This window comes from Sphaerodactylus townsendi, linkage group LG08 (assembly GCF_021028975.2).
Source record: "Sphaerodactylus townsendi isolate TG3544 linkage group LG08, MPM_Stown_v2.3, whole genome shotgun sequence".
NCBI classification, from domain to species: Eukaryota; Metazoa; Chordata; class Lepidosauria; order Squamata; family Sphaerodactylidae; genus Sphaerodactylus; species Sphaerodactylus townsendi.
The window spans coordinates 19,790,453-19,809,672 of record NC_059432.1 but is presented as its reverse complement, the minus strand read 5'-3'; the positions used below and the strand labels follow the sequence as shown (position 1 = coordinate 19,809,672).

General features: G+C 41.8%; 1 protein-coding gene across 1 annotated transcript in view; it reads left to right on the top strand.

The window, feature by feature from the left end:
• Positions 1 to 19,220, top strand: part of CCDC6 (coiled-coil domain containing 6) — a 91,604-nt gene that overhangs the window by 70,603 nt on the left and 1,781 nt on the right. The window contains exon 9 of the mRNA XM_048506868.1: positions 4,167 to 4,172. Within this exon, the coding sequence (XP_048362825.1) occupies positions 4,167 to 4,172 (6 nt within the window). The remainder of the gene's footprint in view (positions 1 to 4,166; positions 4,173 to 19,220) is intronic.

Here is a 19,220-nt window from a genome sequence, read left to right as displayed (position 1 = left end):
GCAGGGTATAAAAACCAACCCTCCTCCTTCTTTTTATGTGCTGCCTACAGCCACGGACAACACTATTTCCCCATGTGTTTAGCCAACGTAGTTTGCTCAGCATTGAGTTCTCTAGGGCTGAATGCTTTATTCACTGCATTTATCTCCTATCCTTTGCCCAAGGAGCTCAAGGCTGAGCGGGTGTGATTATAACATTTTTCTCCCCAGGGCAGCTCCACTTAAAGAATTACATGAGGCTGACTGTGACTTACTTAAGACCGTCATTTTAAAGGAGCACACACACAACTTTTCAAATCGTTCCAGATTGATTTCAGACAAGGCATGGCAGCCACAGGATCACAACTAACTTGGGACCTTGCTTGCCACCATACCATAATGGTGCAAATTCCATCTATTGCCTCGGCCTCTCATAGGTGCGGTGTGTGTGTGTGTGGGGGGGGGGGGTTCCATCGCCATCTGTTCTAGCTGAGTCATTTTATTGAACTTTTATTTAGTTTTTTAAAATTGGTGCTGTGCTGGCACATGCCATCCTGAGCCCTTCGGGTGAGGATGGGTTATAAATGTAAATAAATAAATAAAATGTATCTGATGCCAATTCTGGTCAGGATCAGATGGAGCTCACAAGACATAAGTTTTGTCACATTATATTCTAAACTATTTAAAACTTGATTTTGTTACAACCTAGCAAACAGCAACAAATAGTAATAGTAATAATAATAGTAATAGTAATAGTAATAATAATATAATAATAATATAATAATATAATAATAATAATAATAATAATAATAATAATAATAATAATAATAATAATAATAATAATAATAATAAGAATGCAGCCTGCTCCAAACTTTCAAGATTATATCGTACAGGTATCCCCCCCCCCCTCCCCACAGTGTTTCCCCATTTAGGAATGGACATTTCCTGGCACTTTTGGCAACATTTTAGTTATTGGAATTCAGTCCTTTTCTGCACAGCGGGGTAACTTAATGGAATTTCCACAGGGAGTTAGTAGTCTTGTAGGTACATAACATTTATTAGCAGGAACGAAAAATATGATCTTGGCAAAGGAGAATTAGCTGCTATGACTGTTTGCAAATGATTGTTTCAGTTAAGAGTATACTCCAAAACCAGAGGATTTTATAGCCCAGTTAAAAAAACGGAGTTTCTAAATTGGGCAGCAAGTGCGAAGTGGGGCCGTGGTTAGAAATTCAGATACTCTCAGCCTAGTTTACCTCATCAGGTTGTGATGATAGAACTATAGGCCCCTTCCGCACACGCAAAATAATGCATTTTCAAACCACTTTCACAACTGTTTGCAAGTGGATTCTGCTATTCCACACAGCTTCAAAGAGCACTGAAAGCAGTTTGAAAGTGCATTATTCTGCATGTGCGGAATGAGCCATAGAATCTTGTAAGCCATTTTGGCTCCCGACTGGTGGAAAAGTAAAGTGTAAATTAATTACACTATATGCATGTAAAGGAATACATTTTCAAGTGTGCTACTTTGCTGGTTACTCATAAGGCATTGCCATGCATTGTAGCAGGCCCTGGATTTCCTGAGAGATTGTGTTATCAGCTTTCTTTCCTTTATTAAGTTGCTCCATTTTTAAAACCCTACTAAAGAAGACATGGGATGCACTTTGAACTCCCCGTCACTTGAAGCTTAAAGGGTGTGTGTGTGAGAGAGAGAGTTTTGTTTTTGAGATGGATTTTGTTTTGGAAACTGGATACATTTCCTTGTTTTATAATTACCATATCTTAAGATTAAAAGCAGCAGAGGAGGCTGGATCCTGCCTCCAAACTTTTAAAAAGAATGACAAAAGCTGGGGAAAGGTAGGGAATATTTCTTTATCAGGAAACCTGTGTGCTCATTTGGCTCTCTAACTCTACCCGGTAGGTAGACAGACCGACATGCAGACACACAAAATACATGGCCCTGTGTATTCCTTGTTACTGAATTTTGAAATCTATATTGGACAGGATCCTAATCAATATTTGTTTTAAAGCAAAATGCACTACAAAAATGAATTTGGTTTCATACCTGTAGCGACGTGAGTGTATAAACAAGTAGATATTTTGTATTCAAATATGTAGTATGAGATAAAGAATGGGTTCATATTTGGTCAAAATGTGTCATCACAACGTGCATCTCAGATGGCAAGAGGCACAGCAGACAAGACATATTATTGCTCTCACAGGTCCATAGTGTTCAAAGTAATTCACAGGATGCCACATGATTATTTGTCTGGAAATTTTTTTTTTATAATTTTTCATTGTATCATTTGAATATTACATTTTATATTGATGCTTTTCTTCATTTGTTTTCAAACAATACATTTTCCCCTTTTTTCCCCTCCCCCCTATATTTTTCATCATTTTGTCAAACAAACAGCAGTAAGTTCATTCTTTGTAATCTTTTCTCCCATTTCTCCTCATTGACTCCAGCTTCTTTCATCCAGTCCTCGTATATGGTCCATATCTTCAAGATTTCGCTCTGTTTATCTTGCCACAGGTTATTCTTTGTTATTATGTTGAAAATGTCCAGTGTCACCTGTTCCCAGATGTATTCCAACCATTTCTGGATTGTCCATTTTTTCTTTTCTTTCCAGCCTAAAGCTATTGTTGCATGTGCTGCTTTGATCATTATTTTATACATATAGCTATATTTTTTATCCACCCTTCTATCCTCCATTACACCCATGAACATTAAATCATTATTTATTATTAATCTTCACCAGTTTCTCGATATATAACATTACAGTTGTCCAAAAAATTTTCACTTCTATACATTCCGTCCACATATGGCTATAATATGCCTCCTGATCTCCACAATTGCCAGCATTTAGGGCTGAGTCCTTTAATCATATATGCTAGTTGTTTTGGTGTTCTATACCATTTCAATATCACTTTTCTTTCCAATTCCATATATTTCTCAATCTTTATATTTTTCCTGAAAACTTGTTCACCCTTACATCTTTCAATACCCCTATATCAAAACAGGATGGCTCCCTATTTGTATTTTTTGACTAATCCAATGCAGAGAAGAGCCCTCACACTTGCTCGCTTCAATGTTTTCCCCTCCGCTTTATTGCGTGGTAGATTTAACAACTTGGAAATGAGCGAAAGGGTATGCTCTTGTGGTGAACAACAAATTGAAACATTGGCACATCAACTGCTTTGCTGCCCTAAATCTGCTAATATCAGATCAAAATATTCCAACATTCTTTCTAGGATACCTAGTGAAATGGAAGAATCAAGTAGACTTCCTTTTCTTCTGGACAATTCTGACAATGAAACTTGTGAATTGGTTGCACAATTTTTACTGGAGGTGATGCACAATCAATAATTTATATTTTATCTTAAACCTTTGTATTTGTATACCTTTTATCTTAAACCTTTGTATTTGTATACCTTTTATCTCAGGTTTTTTATTGTGTTATGATTATTGTTATGCCAAATAAAGGCTTATTATTATTATTATATTTTTCCATCTGTCAATTAGATTTTCAGTTTTCCCAGTGTCTAGAGAACCTTCCTTCTCCCAATTTTGGTTCCAATGTTCTTATCATGAAATCTTTGTCATCAACCATATACTTATATATATGTCCCCAAATTTTCCCTTTACATTTTTCATATAGTTCTAAACATTTAGCCATTATACATTCTCCTCTTATTCGTGAAACCTTTATCCTTTCCCAAATGCCCCTCAAGACCAACCGGTCTGGAAACTTGTACTGCGGGCATCAATTGCTTCGCTGGTTGTAGTTATTTACTTGCGGTAAGCCTCACCTGCTGTAGCTAACACAAATGCTTTGGAGCATGTCAACTGATTGTGCTTTATTCCACAGAGATGATCTTCCCTTTAATTATAAAAAATATATATGAAAGTGATCTAAAGCAAATGTTTGACATCTAACTTCAGGAATACAATATATAACCACACACATTTTAACACAAAGGTACATTCCAGCCAAATCTAAGCAGATGCACTGTTCAATGCTCCCACTGAAATGGAACTTTACTACATTAGCCAGATTGTACCTATAATAATCAACTGAAAATTAATGCAAGGAAGCTTCTCTGAGTATTTAGATACAGTCAACAGATATACTTCAAAGGCATTTTAGATACATTTGCAGGCTTTTAAAAACAATACACCTCTGAAGATGCCAGCCACAGATGCAGGCGAAACATTAGGAACAAGATCCACCAGACCACGGCCACACAGCCCGGAAAACCCACCACAACCAGTCTCCTCTCAGTTGTTGCTCCATATTACATAAAATATAGGTGAAACACATTTCTGTGTAGCTCTACATTGTACATTTTTACATATTTCATATTTGCAATGTGCATTATTTTAAAAAGCTAGTGTCATATAATGGCTACGGGTATAATTCCAGGGCCAGCCTATACATTGTTTTACAGTTGCAGCTTAGTCCGATGCCAGCATAACCTAGAGACGAGCTGGTATAGTAAGTAGCCTGCAACGTAATTGGGGGAGTACCCTGTGTATGAAGAAAAATTAGGATTGCAACCTCCAGTGGGACCAGTTCTCCAAGATGTGCAGCTGATGTCCAAACTGCAGAAACCAGTTCCTCTACAGGAAATAGCAGCTTTGAAGGATGGACTCTATGCAGTGGGGGGATCCAAAAATTTTAGTAGCAGGTTCCCATGGTGGTGGGATTCAAACTGTGGCGTAGCGCCAATGGGGCTGGGTGGGGTATGACGGGCGTGGCCGGGCATTCCAGGGACAGGGCATTCCTGGGTGGGGCTGTGCTTGCAGGACGGAAGCAGCCAAGCGCGCTGTAGTCCTTGGGTGGGGAAATCGTATCGCACTGAGGCGCACTTGAGCTGCCACACACGCCGGTGCACCTCCTGCAAGACTGCTTCAAGTTCTGTGCGCTACTGCTGAGAGGAAGGGCGTAACTAAGGCAAAAATCACGTGGCAAAATCACCAATTAGTAACCCCCTCTCAGCACGCACAAATAATTAGTAACCTACTCTCGGGAACCTGTGAGAACCTGCTGGATCCCACCTCTGACTCTATGGCATACATCCCTGTTGAGTTCCTTCCCTTCCTCAAACTCTGCCCTCTCGATGTCCCACTCTCAAATCTACAGGAATTTCCCAGCCTGGATCTGGCAACCTTATGAAAAATATTATATTGTGAGGGCCTTGAAAAGGGAAAGGTTCCCTCAGCACACAAATAACCCAATGATGACTGAGAATGCTCACTGATGTCTAGAAAACAAGGGTGTCTTGAAGGCCCCTGAGCAGCCTTTGTGAGGGGAAACAAGGGGGAGAGTACTTTCTCCAACTTAATTAACCAACTCCTATAGGGTAATGGTTCTAGATTGCTGAGGATGAGGGCTATATCATCAAGAAACCAGGACAAGAGCTCAGAACTATTGCACTAAATGGGAGGAGGGAGCTTCGCATAATCACCCCATAATTCCTCACAGGTCTCCATCTTCTTCTAGTAGCAGATGTAGAGGTTACATGCTTAACTGATAGGACAGCAAAATGGGACAGCCCACAGATTTAAGTATGCTTGGTGGACCTCAAGGTCAAGAATAAATTTGGTCAAGGGTTAAAAACTGAACGTTATGCTCATTTGTGTTATTTGTGTGGAAATTTGGTTGTAATGTAGGCTATAAAGTTCCTCACCAGAGACTACTGAGAAAACTCAGCAATCAAGGAATAAGAGGGGAGGTCCTCCTATGGATTAAAAACTGGTTGAGAAACAAGAAGCAAAGGGTGAGTGTAAATGGGAAATTCTCACAATGGAGAGATGTAGGGGGTGGTGTCCCCCAAGCAGTGGTGGGATCCAAAAATTTTAATACAGGTCCCGATGGTGGTGGGATTCAAACAGTGGCGCCACCGCACACATGCACCTCCAGTCCCAATTGGGCAGGGAGGTTGCTTTAGTAACCCCTTTTCGGCACTCAGAAAAAATTAGTAACCACTTCTAGAGAAGTGGTGAGAACTGGTTGTTCCCACCTCTGCCCCCAAGAATCTGTTTTGGGACCAGTGCTCTTTAACCTATTCATAAATGACTTGAAAGTAGGGGTGGGTAGCGTGGTGGCCAAGTTTGCGGATGATACCAAATTATGTAGGGTGGTGAGAACCGCAAAGGATTGCAAAGAGCTCCAAGTGGACCTTTATGAATTAGGTGAGTGGGCTAAGAAATGACAAATGCAGTTCAATGTAGCAAAATGTAAAGTGATGCACAGAGGGGCAAAAAATCCAAACTTCACACACTACAGGGGTCAGTGCTATCAGTCATAGATCAGCAAAGGGATTTCGACGTGTTAGTTGATAGTTCCATGGGAATGTCAACTCAATGCATGGCAGCTGTGAAAAAGGCAAACTCTTATGTTGGGGATAATTAAGAAAGGAATTGATAATAAAACTGCAAAGATTGTCATGCCCTTATATAAAGCAGTGGTGCGACCGCACTTGGAGTACTGTGTTCAGTTCTGGTCGCCACATCTTAAAAAGGATATGGAGGAGATAAAAAAGTGCAGAGAAGGGCAATGAGGATGATTGAGGGATTGGAGCACCTTCCTTATGAGGAGAGGCTGCAGCATTTGGTACTCTTTAGTTTGGAGAGGAGATGTCTGAGGGGGGATATGATTGAAGTCTATAAAATTATGCATGGGGTAGAAAATGTTGACAGAGAGACATTTTTCTCTCTTTCTCACAATACTAGAACCAGGGGGCATTCATTGAAAATGCTGGGGGAAAGAATTAGGACTAATAAAAGGAAACTTCATGCAACATGTGATTGGTGTTTGGAATATGCTGTCACAGGAGGTGGTGATGGATGGTGGTGGATAGCTTTAAAAAGGGCTTGGACAGATTTATGGAGGAGAAGTCGATCTATGGCTACCAATCTTGATCCTCCTTGATCTGAGATTGCAAATGCCTTACCAGACCAGGTGCTCGGGAGCAGCAGCAGCAGCAGGCCATTGCTTTCACAGTCTGCATGTGAGCTCCCAAAGGCACCTGGTGGGCCACTGCAAGTAGCAGAGTGCTGGACTAGATGGACTCTGGTCTGATCCAGCAGGCTCGTTCTTGTGTTCTTAAAGGGTCCTACCTAGTGTAATATGGTGTTGTTTCTCTTGGTAGAGGTGGTGTTTATTGAATATTGAATATTTTGGCGCTTAATATGAATTTGTTCTTGACCTTTGGGTACTTCATTCTATCGCTGTAGGTTTATATTTTCCCCCTTCTTCTGTTTGCCTCTGGTGGACTTGCCAGGTATCTAGAATAATATTACTTTGTTGCAGTTATTGTTGTTTAAAAAATCAAGAGTCTGCCTAAGAGGGCCTGCACATGCGCAGCATTCTCCAGTGAGAACAGGATGCTCAAAGCAGATGGAATCCCGACAGGGACAAAAGCAAGGCTACTGAGGAACCATGTTGTCCTGAGAGGAGTACGACAAGTGCAGCCTGGCCGGTCCCAATCCGCTGTCTGCTGTTCCTAGCAAAGGTGGCTGCTCTCTCTACCAAGTGCTACCACAGTGCTGCTTAAGAGCTATTTTGCCTGTGAAGGGAGGCAAGAGAAGACAGAACAGCCAGTCAGATAACCTGACTGAAGAGAGCAACTTGAAAAGACAGGAGAGAGTGAAGCTGCAAAGGGACCAGGAGGCAGATTCTGCCCATGAATATTTGAACTACCGTGTTTTTATTGTTCATCACTTCAAGAGCTATATATACAAAGAAACATAAGGAAATAAATACATCATCCAGGAAGTTTGGTAGGGCTATTTTAAACAAAATTCCAAACAAAGAATCTACTACAACCACTCAAACCAACATTTCCATTCATACAAACACTGTAAAGGGAACAAAAACAATAAACAATTTCTATGACCTAGAACATTTTTCTGACTTTACCTTCAATAAAATGGATCAGAGAGCATATTAAGCAAAGATTCATAAAATTAGAGACCTGGTCACTGTGTCGATGGAGCTCAATCCTTCTGCATTGTCCTCACTAACTTTATTTAGATTTTTTAAAACTAGTACAGGGATACCACTCGGTATTAATTTCTTCTACAAGATTACCCCAGATTGTGTAATAAGTAAATTCAGGAGCTATCTACAGGGGCATTATTGCCACTCTATTCAATTTCACAAATAATGGTTCGGGGAGGGGAAAAAAGGAAGCAGTCTCATGCATTTTTAAAAGAGAGAAGAAGCATATATTTGATAATGGGAAAAGAAGAAATTGATCTTGAAGGAGCCAATTTTTATAAGTGACGGTGCGTCTCTCCAGAACTAATGAGAAATCCCTACTTCTTGGTAATTACAAAGTTGCTGAATCATCAGTCCTACAAGCCCAGGAGAGCACCCCCCCCCCACCTTGTGCTACATGGATTGCTAAACCGCAAGGACCCTCCAAGTTTTGGAGGGGTTCCTATTGGAGATCCCAGGCCTGAAATACATCCAGCTGGTCTCCACTAGGGCCAAGGCCTTCATTGTCTTGGCCCCTCTCTGGTGGAACAGGCTCCCTAAGGAAATCAGAGCTCTGCGAGACTTATCAGGTTTTCCTAGGGCCTGCAAAACAGACCTGTTCCGCCAGGCATTTGGCCAGCTGGGCTGAAAACATGCTACATCGCCCGGCCTCCATGGGGGGGGGGGGATTTTTATCGCCATCTGTGTACTATTTTTAAAGCCATCAGTGATTTTAAAGCTATATCAATTCTAAAGTTATAAGTAGGTTTTAAATGTTGTCGTGTTTATTTTATTGTACGTTGCCCTGAGCCCTTCGGGGGAGGGCGACTAATAAATCGAATGAATGAATAAAACATATAAATAAATAAAAATAAACAGCTAGCCTGAAATTCTGTGTAGCTGCCTTTCCCAGTCTGTGGGTCCTGATCCAAACATGGGTTGCAAAACCTGTTCAAGCAGATCCCAGGATTTTGCAGTTTTATTGACTTGTGTGAGTCCCCTTCCTTCAAAAAAAAAAAAATGACTCAAGCAAATTTGGACTTGTGGGTCACCACAGGAAGATGTGACTTATCCTCATTTCTCATTCAGTGCCACTCAAGATGGGAGCTATGCTGAACCCACACACCTTTCCTGAGTGATAACTAATATCAGTTTGGAGACTGTGATCCAATTCTTTGTGCGTGTGTGATTGAAATGATCTCGAGTCCCCGCACAATAGAGATTAGATTGAGAAGCCAATGATTGCTTTGGAGGAACAACCAAATCTATACTTTTGAAGATCTTCTGGCTCAAATTTTATAAAATATAAAATTTATAAAATATATTTTAAAAATTAAGGTTTAGTACAGCCTTTCATTTAAACTGGTGTGTCATTTATAACATTTCCCGGTCTGGATCCGAAGCTGTTCAAGATAAAAGGTTCTTTGAATGTCCAGCTATTTCTGCACCAATAAAAGAGACAGCCACGTCCTGATGTGAAAAACAAATCCTGCAGCTCCTCTAGAAAAGACTTGGGAAAGCAAGCAAAGGCAGAGTGAATGTTATCTAATCCTGCTCTAGAAGCATGCATTAATGTTTTCTCCGAGTAACTGAGAAGTAAGAGTCCGAGATGTACAATGGTTTGTCTTGTTTCGTTTTTCATCAGCCAACACAGCTATCTGCAACTTTCTGGCACAAACAAACACTTGGAACATGACTTGCAATTATTTTTATGCTCCGGGATGGATTTCACTGTGGTGACCAACACACTACTTTTAGATGTTGCTGAGTCTGGAGAACTTTGCCCTCTCAACTCCTGTCATGACAATTAATCTTAGTAACATTTTGTTTTTCTTATCTTTCCAGCTTTTAGTTACAAGCATTGTTTTTCTTACAGGAGATCTAAGTTCTTGAATTTGGAACATAATGGACTTTGAGCCCAATGCAAATTCCTCTTGCTTCCCAGATCGCTCTTGTTCCCTTGGATTTGTGAGTTGAGAGACTGAAACCCTTTAACTAACTAATGACTAATACAAGTCTTGACAAGCAGAACTGGAATAACAAGGGATTAAGTGGGATTGACTCTACAGTTTTCGCCTTTTTACCTGGCAGGTTTTAACCCGGCTGGTTCAGCCATTCCTTTTGTTAGTGAAGAAAAACAGGCAGGCCAGCAAAAGGAGAATTGTGCAGCTATTGAATTATTAACTATAGATTTAGAAAACTTCTCTCTAGTCTTAATGGTTACTGTAGATCTCTATTCAGTGGTGGGATTCAAAAATTTTAGTAACAGGTTCCCATGGGGGTGGGATTCAAACAGTGGCGTAGCGCCAGTGGGGATGGGTGGGGCACGACGGGGGCGTGGCCGGGCATTCCGAGGGTGGGGCATTGCTGGGCGGGGCTGTGGCAAGGACGCAGCTGCTGCGCCGGTCCTTGGGCGGGAAACGAATGCACGCAGGCGCTGGCTGCCACGCACGCCGGTGCACCTTTTGCTAGACTGCTTCAAGTTCTGCGCGCTACTGCTGAGGAGCGGAGGAGGGGCGTAACTAAGGCAAAAATCACGTGGCAAAATCACCAATTAGTAACCCCCTCTCGGCACACACAAATAATGAGTAACCTACTCTCGGGAACCTGTGAGAACCTGCTGGATCCCACCTCTGTCTCTATTCTCTCCTCACACGCAGCACACTGATTTCTCAGAATGCGTCGGTGAAAGTGACACTGTGGTGTATCTAAAAACGTTTGTTTTGAATATTTTTAAAGCATCATTATTAAGGTGCATAGGTGTCTTGAAAGCTCCCCCACCTTGTTTTTAAAACCTAAAATATTTTTCACTTTTGAATTGGACTGAATGAAGTGTCTTGTAGTCACAAGATAGAAACAGACATTATTTTCTACTAGTTATGGACAGAGCCCACAGTGTACAATTAATATAAAATTATCAACATATGGCAAAATAAAAGGTCAGTATATATCCTAAGTTAATATTGTAAGGCATTCTTGTAACATAGTCTATTATGGGTGTCTATGAATAAGAAGTTCCAGTTTCTATCTATTTCTTGATTCCTGGCTCATTTTTGTTGAATGTCAGGTCAATTGATTGATCATAAATATATTTATTTGGAATCCTCATCTGTTTCCATATAATTTACGTCAGAGTAAGCGCTCTCATGTTTGACAGCCAACTGGAACAGTAGTAGCGCACATGAACTAAGCTTCTGAAAATTCAGAACCATGAGGGAAGATGTCTAGCAATATAAGAGGTTTTAATTAACAGCCGACAATTTATGCTGGCAATCAAAAAACAATTTCCTGCAAGTTGAAGTGTTATCAGGCCTAGGGGAAGTGAATAAAAATTTAAAAAAAGATTGAGGGAGCGAGAGACGGAAAAGCAGCTGTAGAGTGTTATGTTCTTTGTGCAAAAATTGCATAGACTCAAACTAGGGACAACAGTTTTGCATGCAGTTTGTATTAAAATAATCAGATTTTTATTCCATATTTTGCACGCACTGCTGTATGATTGTCGGCTCACCAATTATATAACACTGCATTGACCATTAAGGTCAGAAACATATTTTTTTTCCTTGAAGTTTTAAAATGGGTTTTCCCTTAAGTGTGTCAAAATGGATTTATATAGCACCGTAGCCTGTATTAGTATGGTATTTTTCACTGCCCCTTTCCCTCAGAAAATTCTTTTTTGAGGCCTACAAAGAAACCTGCCTTGTAATGTTTGTAAGGGTTGCCGAGCATGACTTCACATGACGCTGTTGGTCCTGATGACCTCTATTAACAGTTCCTGTTTTTTGGCACGTGTTCTCCGCAAATCATAAGGCCTATTTTGATGTGTGAGGAACATGTCAAATGTTAAGTACAATGCACACACAAGCACTGGTCTCGCCATTCTCCAGGTTTCAGCTCTTCCCCAAAGTGTCCAGAAGAGAAATGTCTAAGTGGGGGATGGATGGATATATCTTGATTCTAATGCAGCTGCATGTAAAAGCCTATGTGCATGAACACACAAACATTTAATCACCCTACAGAATAATATACCCTGCCTTTTCACACATGGTACAGCTTTTGAAGTTCATTCTGAAATGCTAAATCTTACGGGACAAGTAAGTTGTTCTAGGAAGTGTTTCGGCAAAAGAACAGGCACCCTCGGTGATTAAACCTAGTCATCGGGTAAGCAGATTAAGCACAAATGTTAACATGTGCTTCCCTTCATAACTAGATAGTAAGTGTTGATGTTTAAATTACAGCTATTCCACAATGACTACAGTCCAATTTATAGTCATCTGAAAACCTTTTTGGTGTATAATTAAAGGAGTGGCACGTATACAAGGGTGTTGAAAGGGATGCAACGTCTCCTGCAAGGGTTTTTTTTCTCTCACCCTAACAGGCAATTCTTTGTTTATGTTAGCTGACTGTTCTTCCCTTCCCTAGGAACACCATCTGGAATGCGTTTGTAGGATGTGTCGCATACCCCTCAACATTCAATAGATAAAAATAAGGACAATCTGGTGTAGCTATACCTCTTCTAATTGCACACCAGGAACCGTTTCAGTTGACAATAAATCTGCACTCAGTGGGAATCCCAAAAATGAAGTAATACCTCTCTAGGAATTGCCAGAAGCTTTATGGTTTGCCTCAAAGTTTCCTTTTTTCCTTTTATTAACAGAAGTCCTTCGACCTGAGATCTTGAGCTGTACAATACAATTAAAATCAGATTCACAATAGTATTAAACCACACAAGAAAACATATCAAACATAAGGATGGTGATAACATTATTTCTTAATTCTGAGCATGAGAGTGCTTTAAAGACATTATAGTAGACAGTAGTTTAGTTACTGATCTCATAGTTTCCTGACAGATATCAACAGAAAGGAGACTGACTTCCTTTAATTCAGAGAAAGCAGATACACAGAGTTCCCAGTAATTGCTACAGAGTTGTGACATCTTCGCTTTCAGGGTTTCTTCAGAAGTGATGTCACCAGTTGTTGATCACTCAGACTGCCGTGATGCAAGTACGGAGATTTCTGTAACCAGACAGAAAGGCTGCTGGCTAAAAGGCAGCCAGATCTTTAGAGCACCCGTGCTGTCTGGCAGTTTGGATTGAGGTTTCTAAGATTTGCTTGGGGTGTGTGTGTGTTTTTCCCTTGCCCAGTTAGCTGCTGAGTGAGCCTTTCCCTTTTCTGTTGGACAGCAGTGTAGCCCTTTCAGGTTGGTGGGGGTGGGAGGGAAGCCGGCAGCCACGTGCAACCATTAAAACATGTATGCGTTTTTAAAAGCCGCATCTCAGTTTCATTCCTTTAAGTGCAATTTTTAACCAGAAATCCCTAACCAACCAACCGGCCTGCCTGCCTGCCTGCCTGTCTGTCTGTCTGTCTGTCTGTCTGTCTATCATCTATCTATCTATCTATCTATCTATCTATCTATCTATCTATCTATCTATCTATCTATCTATCTATCTATCTATCTATCTATCTATCTATCTATCTATCTACCGCCCTCCCCAAAGGCTCAGGTAAATGTGGATGTTTAAATATACCTGTGGCACTACAGCGCCATTTATATACCTGTGGCACTACAGCGCCATTTATTTTAATTTAAACACTTGCAAATGTGTGTGTGCTCTAGGCAGTGGTGGTATTCAAATAATTTAACAACTGGTTCCGATGGTGAGAATTCAAATAATTTAACAACTGATTATTTACAAGCACCATTTTAACAACCGGTTATGCCGAAGTGGTGCGAACCTGCTGAATCCCACCACTGGCTCTAGGTCTCTCCGGCATAGCAAGTTAACTGAGAAAGAATGGCATTTGTTTTAAACAAAGGAAAAGGAATCACTGAAAGACGTCTCCACCTTTTGCAGTGATTTCCTTTAGTGCTCAAAGAGCGTAACATCTGTGAGTTAAGAAGAGCTTCATAGGATACAGCCCATGTGGGGGTCAGCAAATCGCTATCACGTAATGGCTATGTTCCATGTAGTGGAGTTTTCTCTGATGTGCCACCCATGGGAGTTATTGTACTCACAGGGGCGTATCTACAGAAAACAGGGCCTGGGCAAGCACTGACTGTCAAAATATCTGACACCTATTTTTTATGATATCAGCTTAAAAATGCAAGTCAAGCTCAATAATCGTTTAATTAACAAATGATAGCACTACATGAGTCCATGACGGGAAAGGCTGGTATAAACCAAATAAAAATAAAATAAATAAAAATTATAACCGCGCCTTCCTCACTTTCACTGATGCAAATTGGTCAATGATGTGATCAAAGTCAGGTTTTTTTTACAGTTTCTTCTCTCTCTTCCTTCAGCATAGCAAGATCCGAGAGTCTGCCTTGACCCACTGAGGTTCTCAAATGTGAAAAGAAAGGGAAATGGGTATAGCTATCTAAACCGGCCCGGGCAAGCACAATTGCGCCCCACCCCAAACTCCACGTAGAGCATATGCAGACTATCTTTGATTTACCAGTATAGAATTACTGTTAATCTTCTGTCATCACTGTTTCTCTCCCCCGCCGCCCAATAAATCTCAGATTAGGAAGAACTAAAGGACTGAAAAGGCATAATGCTCAGGCAAGTTCTAACTCATAGGTGTCAAACTCGCGGCCCTCCAGAGGTTATGGACTACAGTCCCCATTATCCCCTGCCAGCATCATGCTGGCAGGGGATGATGGAAACTGTAGTCCATAACATCTGGAAGGCTGCGAGTTTGACACCTGTGTTCTAACTTCAGAACCTATGCATACCAAGGGTCTTTGTGGGAGGGACCATGATACCTAAGCAACCTTAAGCCTCATCACCTCTCATTACAGCAAAAACCACATCTTCAGGAAGATCTGAATAAATCAGTGCCAAAACATAACCAACTCTCTGAATGCTGAAACTGCAACCTGTCTGCATGTGCAAAACAGTTCAGTTTCCGGAGTCCAAAATAACCATACGCTCCTATCTACCTGATGTAAGAGGATAATTTCTAGGTTGGAGGAAGTCGTTTGCAGGCAGGTGCAATTTAGGAATCTCCTGCTTTAGCAATGACAGAACTGACTGCTATCTCGCCCTGCATACAGCTCCCCATCTTGCAGTTGCATGCCTTTGAGAGCAGAGAAAAGGTATGATAATTAAATCAGCAAAGGACTCACAGGATGGTCATAAGCACATCATATGGCTGATCTGCGGCTTCTTTTAACACATCTGCGGATGTTGCCTTGTGGTAACCACCGTCTACGTAAATTGGATATGACAAGTGATAATCAGCATGAAAGGCTCAGCTACATTTTATATTTGGCAAGCAGTTCATTTTTCAATGTGGTTTTTTTAAATTTGTGAATCTGGTAAACAGGCCATTTTTACAAAATCACAAGATTGTGACTTTACATAGATGCCATGTGGTGCATACCTTGTGGTATGTGGCAACAAGCCTATTAATAGATTCATTGTGACATCACCAGGCATGATGTCTACCCACGAATCTTAGGGTCATTGTGAACTCAATGAAAATTCTGGCTACTGGCATCTTATTTCATTAGCAGCTAATTCCCACTAGCTCACAAAATATCCTTAAATATTACATGTGTTAGTCTTTAAGGTGCCACATGGCTCTGTTTTGTTTCTGTTTTGACAGACTAACAGGGCTACCCCAGTTGAAGTCAGTGGTGCAGCTCTGCTATTTTTATAAGTTGTTCAGCCGTGTACCGAAAAGGAACAGAAGTCTTAGAAAAGTGTGTTGCATAAGCTACACCATGATACTGACTCAGCAAACCAGAATTATGCAGAGTTGTATGCATAACTCCAGGTAACCGATAGGTGTTGTATGTTGCAAGCTATCTCAAAAGCTGACCAGATAAAATTTGATGGAATTGTTTACTTGTGGGTAAGTTCTAGGATAAGTCTGATGCATCCAAAGTTGCCAAAAAAAAAGTCAACAACAACAAAAGGCTTTTGGTCAACAACAACAAAAGGCTTTCATTGGCATATAATTAAAAAAACCAAAATTAAATATGATACAGATGGTGAATATTAATGATGCCAGCCGCCCAGTGGGACCTGGGATCACCTGGAATTAGTTCATCCCCAGACTGTAAGTAGCAGTTTCCCAGGAGCAAAGCGATAGACCCCATGGATGGCACTGTGCCCCACTGAGGTTCTTGTCTTCCCCAGGTTCCATGCCCAAATCTCCAGGAGTTTCCTGACCCCACCTGGATCTGGCAATCCTGCCCCCCCAGCCAGGGCTGGATTAAATCCAACTGATGCCATAAACAGAGTCCAAACTTGTTGCCCTGCCCCTTCCATTTGCAAGATTCATATTTCAGTTTACTTGCAGGCCAGATTTCACAATTTATATTCAGCTTAAATAAAGGCTCCCCACTACAATAACAGAATAAAATGACCATGTGTTAAATTACTCAATATATATAATTACTGTGCGTTAGGAAATGCGAATATATGTATATATTATAGATCATCCATATATATGTACATTTTTACTGTGTATATAGGCCTACAGCCTACTGATACTGTAGTCTACTAGATCTAGTTGCAATAGGCACATCCTTACCTACCTGCCTGTACAGATACTGTGATAATATGTGTATATATATATAAAAGAAAACTGACTGCCCTTGGTGGTTGTTACAACATGAATGCTTATGGTCACTAACTTTAGCTGCCAGAATTTGTATTCCCTTAGTAGCGACACTAAGGCCCCTTCCGCACGGGCGGAATATGGCGGCCTGGAGACGGCAAAAACGCCGTCCCCAGGCCGCCATTCGCACAGGGGGCGCAGCTGCATCACAGCCGCGCCGCCCTCGCGCCGCCCGACTGGCGCAAAGCCGGTGTTCCCAAACCACGCTTCCCCAGCATGGTTTTTCAGGAACACCGGCTTGGAGCCGCTGCCGTCCGAACGGCAGCAGCTTCCAAGCACCTCCCCCCCCCCACCGGGCGACTCACCAGTCCCGCGGCCCTCCGGTGCGTCGCCGAGGCCTGGGGACACGCCCCCTTTGCCCTGTCCCCTGGCCTCGGCGTGTCCCCTGGCCTCGGCAACGTGCCGGAGGGCTGCGGGACTGGTAAGTCACCTGGACGACGGCGCAGCTCTGCGCCGTCGCTCCAGCCGGTTCCGGGACTGTCCATGCGGACGGTCCCAGCGTCGTTGGGTCGGCGTAGGTTACGCTGACCCAACCCCTTCCGCCTCCATGCAGAAGGGGCCTAAGATGGGATAGAGATATGTTGATCTTTATGCATTTTAGTTAAGGATATAGGCTGCATTTCTGCCTTTATTGTGGGACCCTAGTTCACCTGAAGTTGAACTAACTTTTTTTTGGTGGTGGAGGTGCTCCTTTATCACACACCCTTTTTAAAGCCACAGTAATTTTTTTGTGTGGTGATGGTGTCCTTTTTTCACTTTCTGTGGTGCCTTCTATCCCCTTAGTGCCCTAAGCACGTGCTTATTATGCTTCATGGTTAATCCAGGGCTGATCCCTGCCCTCACCGGTGACCAGGGGGACCTGGTAACCTTTGGTGAATTCCACCTCCACAGACTAAACTACGTTTGATAGCTAAATACAGTCATCATCATAAAAGGGGGAAAAGCAAATTAGAGGCAGGGGGCGTATCAGCAGGGATGGAGAAAATTAAAACCACTAAGAGTGAAGGTGGGGATAATTAGAATGTGAGGTTTTGAAGGTCCCCAGTTCAAATCCCAGCTCAGCCATCAATGCCCTGTTAGTCTCTTAGCTTTCCAATCTGTAATATGTGGTCATCACTGGCCAACTTTTAAGGATTAATAAAGAACTAATAGGACTAATAAAAGGAAACACTTCTTCACACAACATGTGATTGGTGTTTTGAATATGTTGCCACAGGAGGAGGTGGTGATGGCCACTAACCTGGATAGCTTTAAAAAGGGCTTGGACAGATTTATGGAGGAGAAGTCGATCTATGGCTACCAATCTTGATCCTCTTTGATCTAAGATTGCAAATGCCTTAGCAGACCAGGTGCTCAGGAGCAGCAGCAGCAGCAGCAGACCATTGCTTTCACATCCTGCATGTGAGCTCCCAAAGGCACCTGGTGGGCCACTGCGAGTAGCAGAGTGCTGGACTAGATGGACTCTGGTCTGATCCAGCAGGCTAGTTCTTATGTTCTTATGATTGTGATAAAGGCTTTGAACACCCAAAGCCTGAGGAAATGCAAAATTTTATCAGGAATGGGTGCTTGCATTCATGGAAGAAAACAGGGGAACTGTAGAAGTCTGAGGTTAGAAAACAGAGTATGAGGAAACTGTATGCAATGGGTTGCCAATTCTGAACAGGAAAATTCCTGGATTTTTTTGAAGGTGAAACCCGGGGAGAAAGATGTTTGGAAATGGGAAAGAATAATGCCATAGAATCCACTCTTCAGGGGAACTGACCTCTGTCTTCTGGAGATCAACTGAAATTTCAGATCTTGGAGCCAACCTGGAGACTGGCAGCCCAAAGCAATATAGCTGCCCCTTCTACATCATGTCCTTTCCCCATTGTGGTTTTGATATATCGCAGGGGACAGGGGGCATAAGAAATTAAATATGGTTCTTCGGGGGAGTTTTGCAGAAGTTGCAAACCACATGGGAAGGCAACAGACAACGCAGAAAAAAGTTTGGAAACTCAGAAGTGCATAAAATATATGCATAGCATTGTATAATCTCAACAGATTTTATCTATTAATACCACAAATATACACAATTTCTGAAGTGAAAACAAAATTTAAAAAAATTAGAATTCTTTTCTGGTACGAAGGGAGGACCTAAACTTTTACATGGATTTCCAGAGGGGGGGGGGGGTGCCATGTCCTTAATTCCTGTGATGTGGAAGGGGTTTGGACTCATTGGCCCTTGTGGACTCATTGGCCCTTCCAACTCTTATGCTTCTGCTGTTGCATCCATTGGCATCTCCAGCACAGACAGGCCAATCCAGCCACAACAACCTTTTGCTGCAGCACAACCTCCCACAGCTGTTTGACAGCAGAATGCGGAGGGTGGCGGAGTCTCCTTCTTTGGGGGTTTTGAAAACAGAGGCTGGGGACGGCCATCTGTCATCAAGGGTGCTGTGATAGAATAGAATAGAATAGAATCTTTATTGGCCAAGTGTGATTGGACACACAAGGAATTTGTCTCCGGTGCATATGCTCTCAGTGTACATAAAAGAAAAATACATTTGTCAAGAATCATAAGGTACAGCACTTAATGATTGTCATATAGGTCTAGTAAGCAATCAGGAAACAATCAGTAGTAATGAA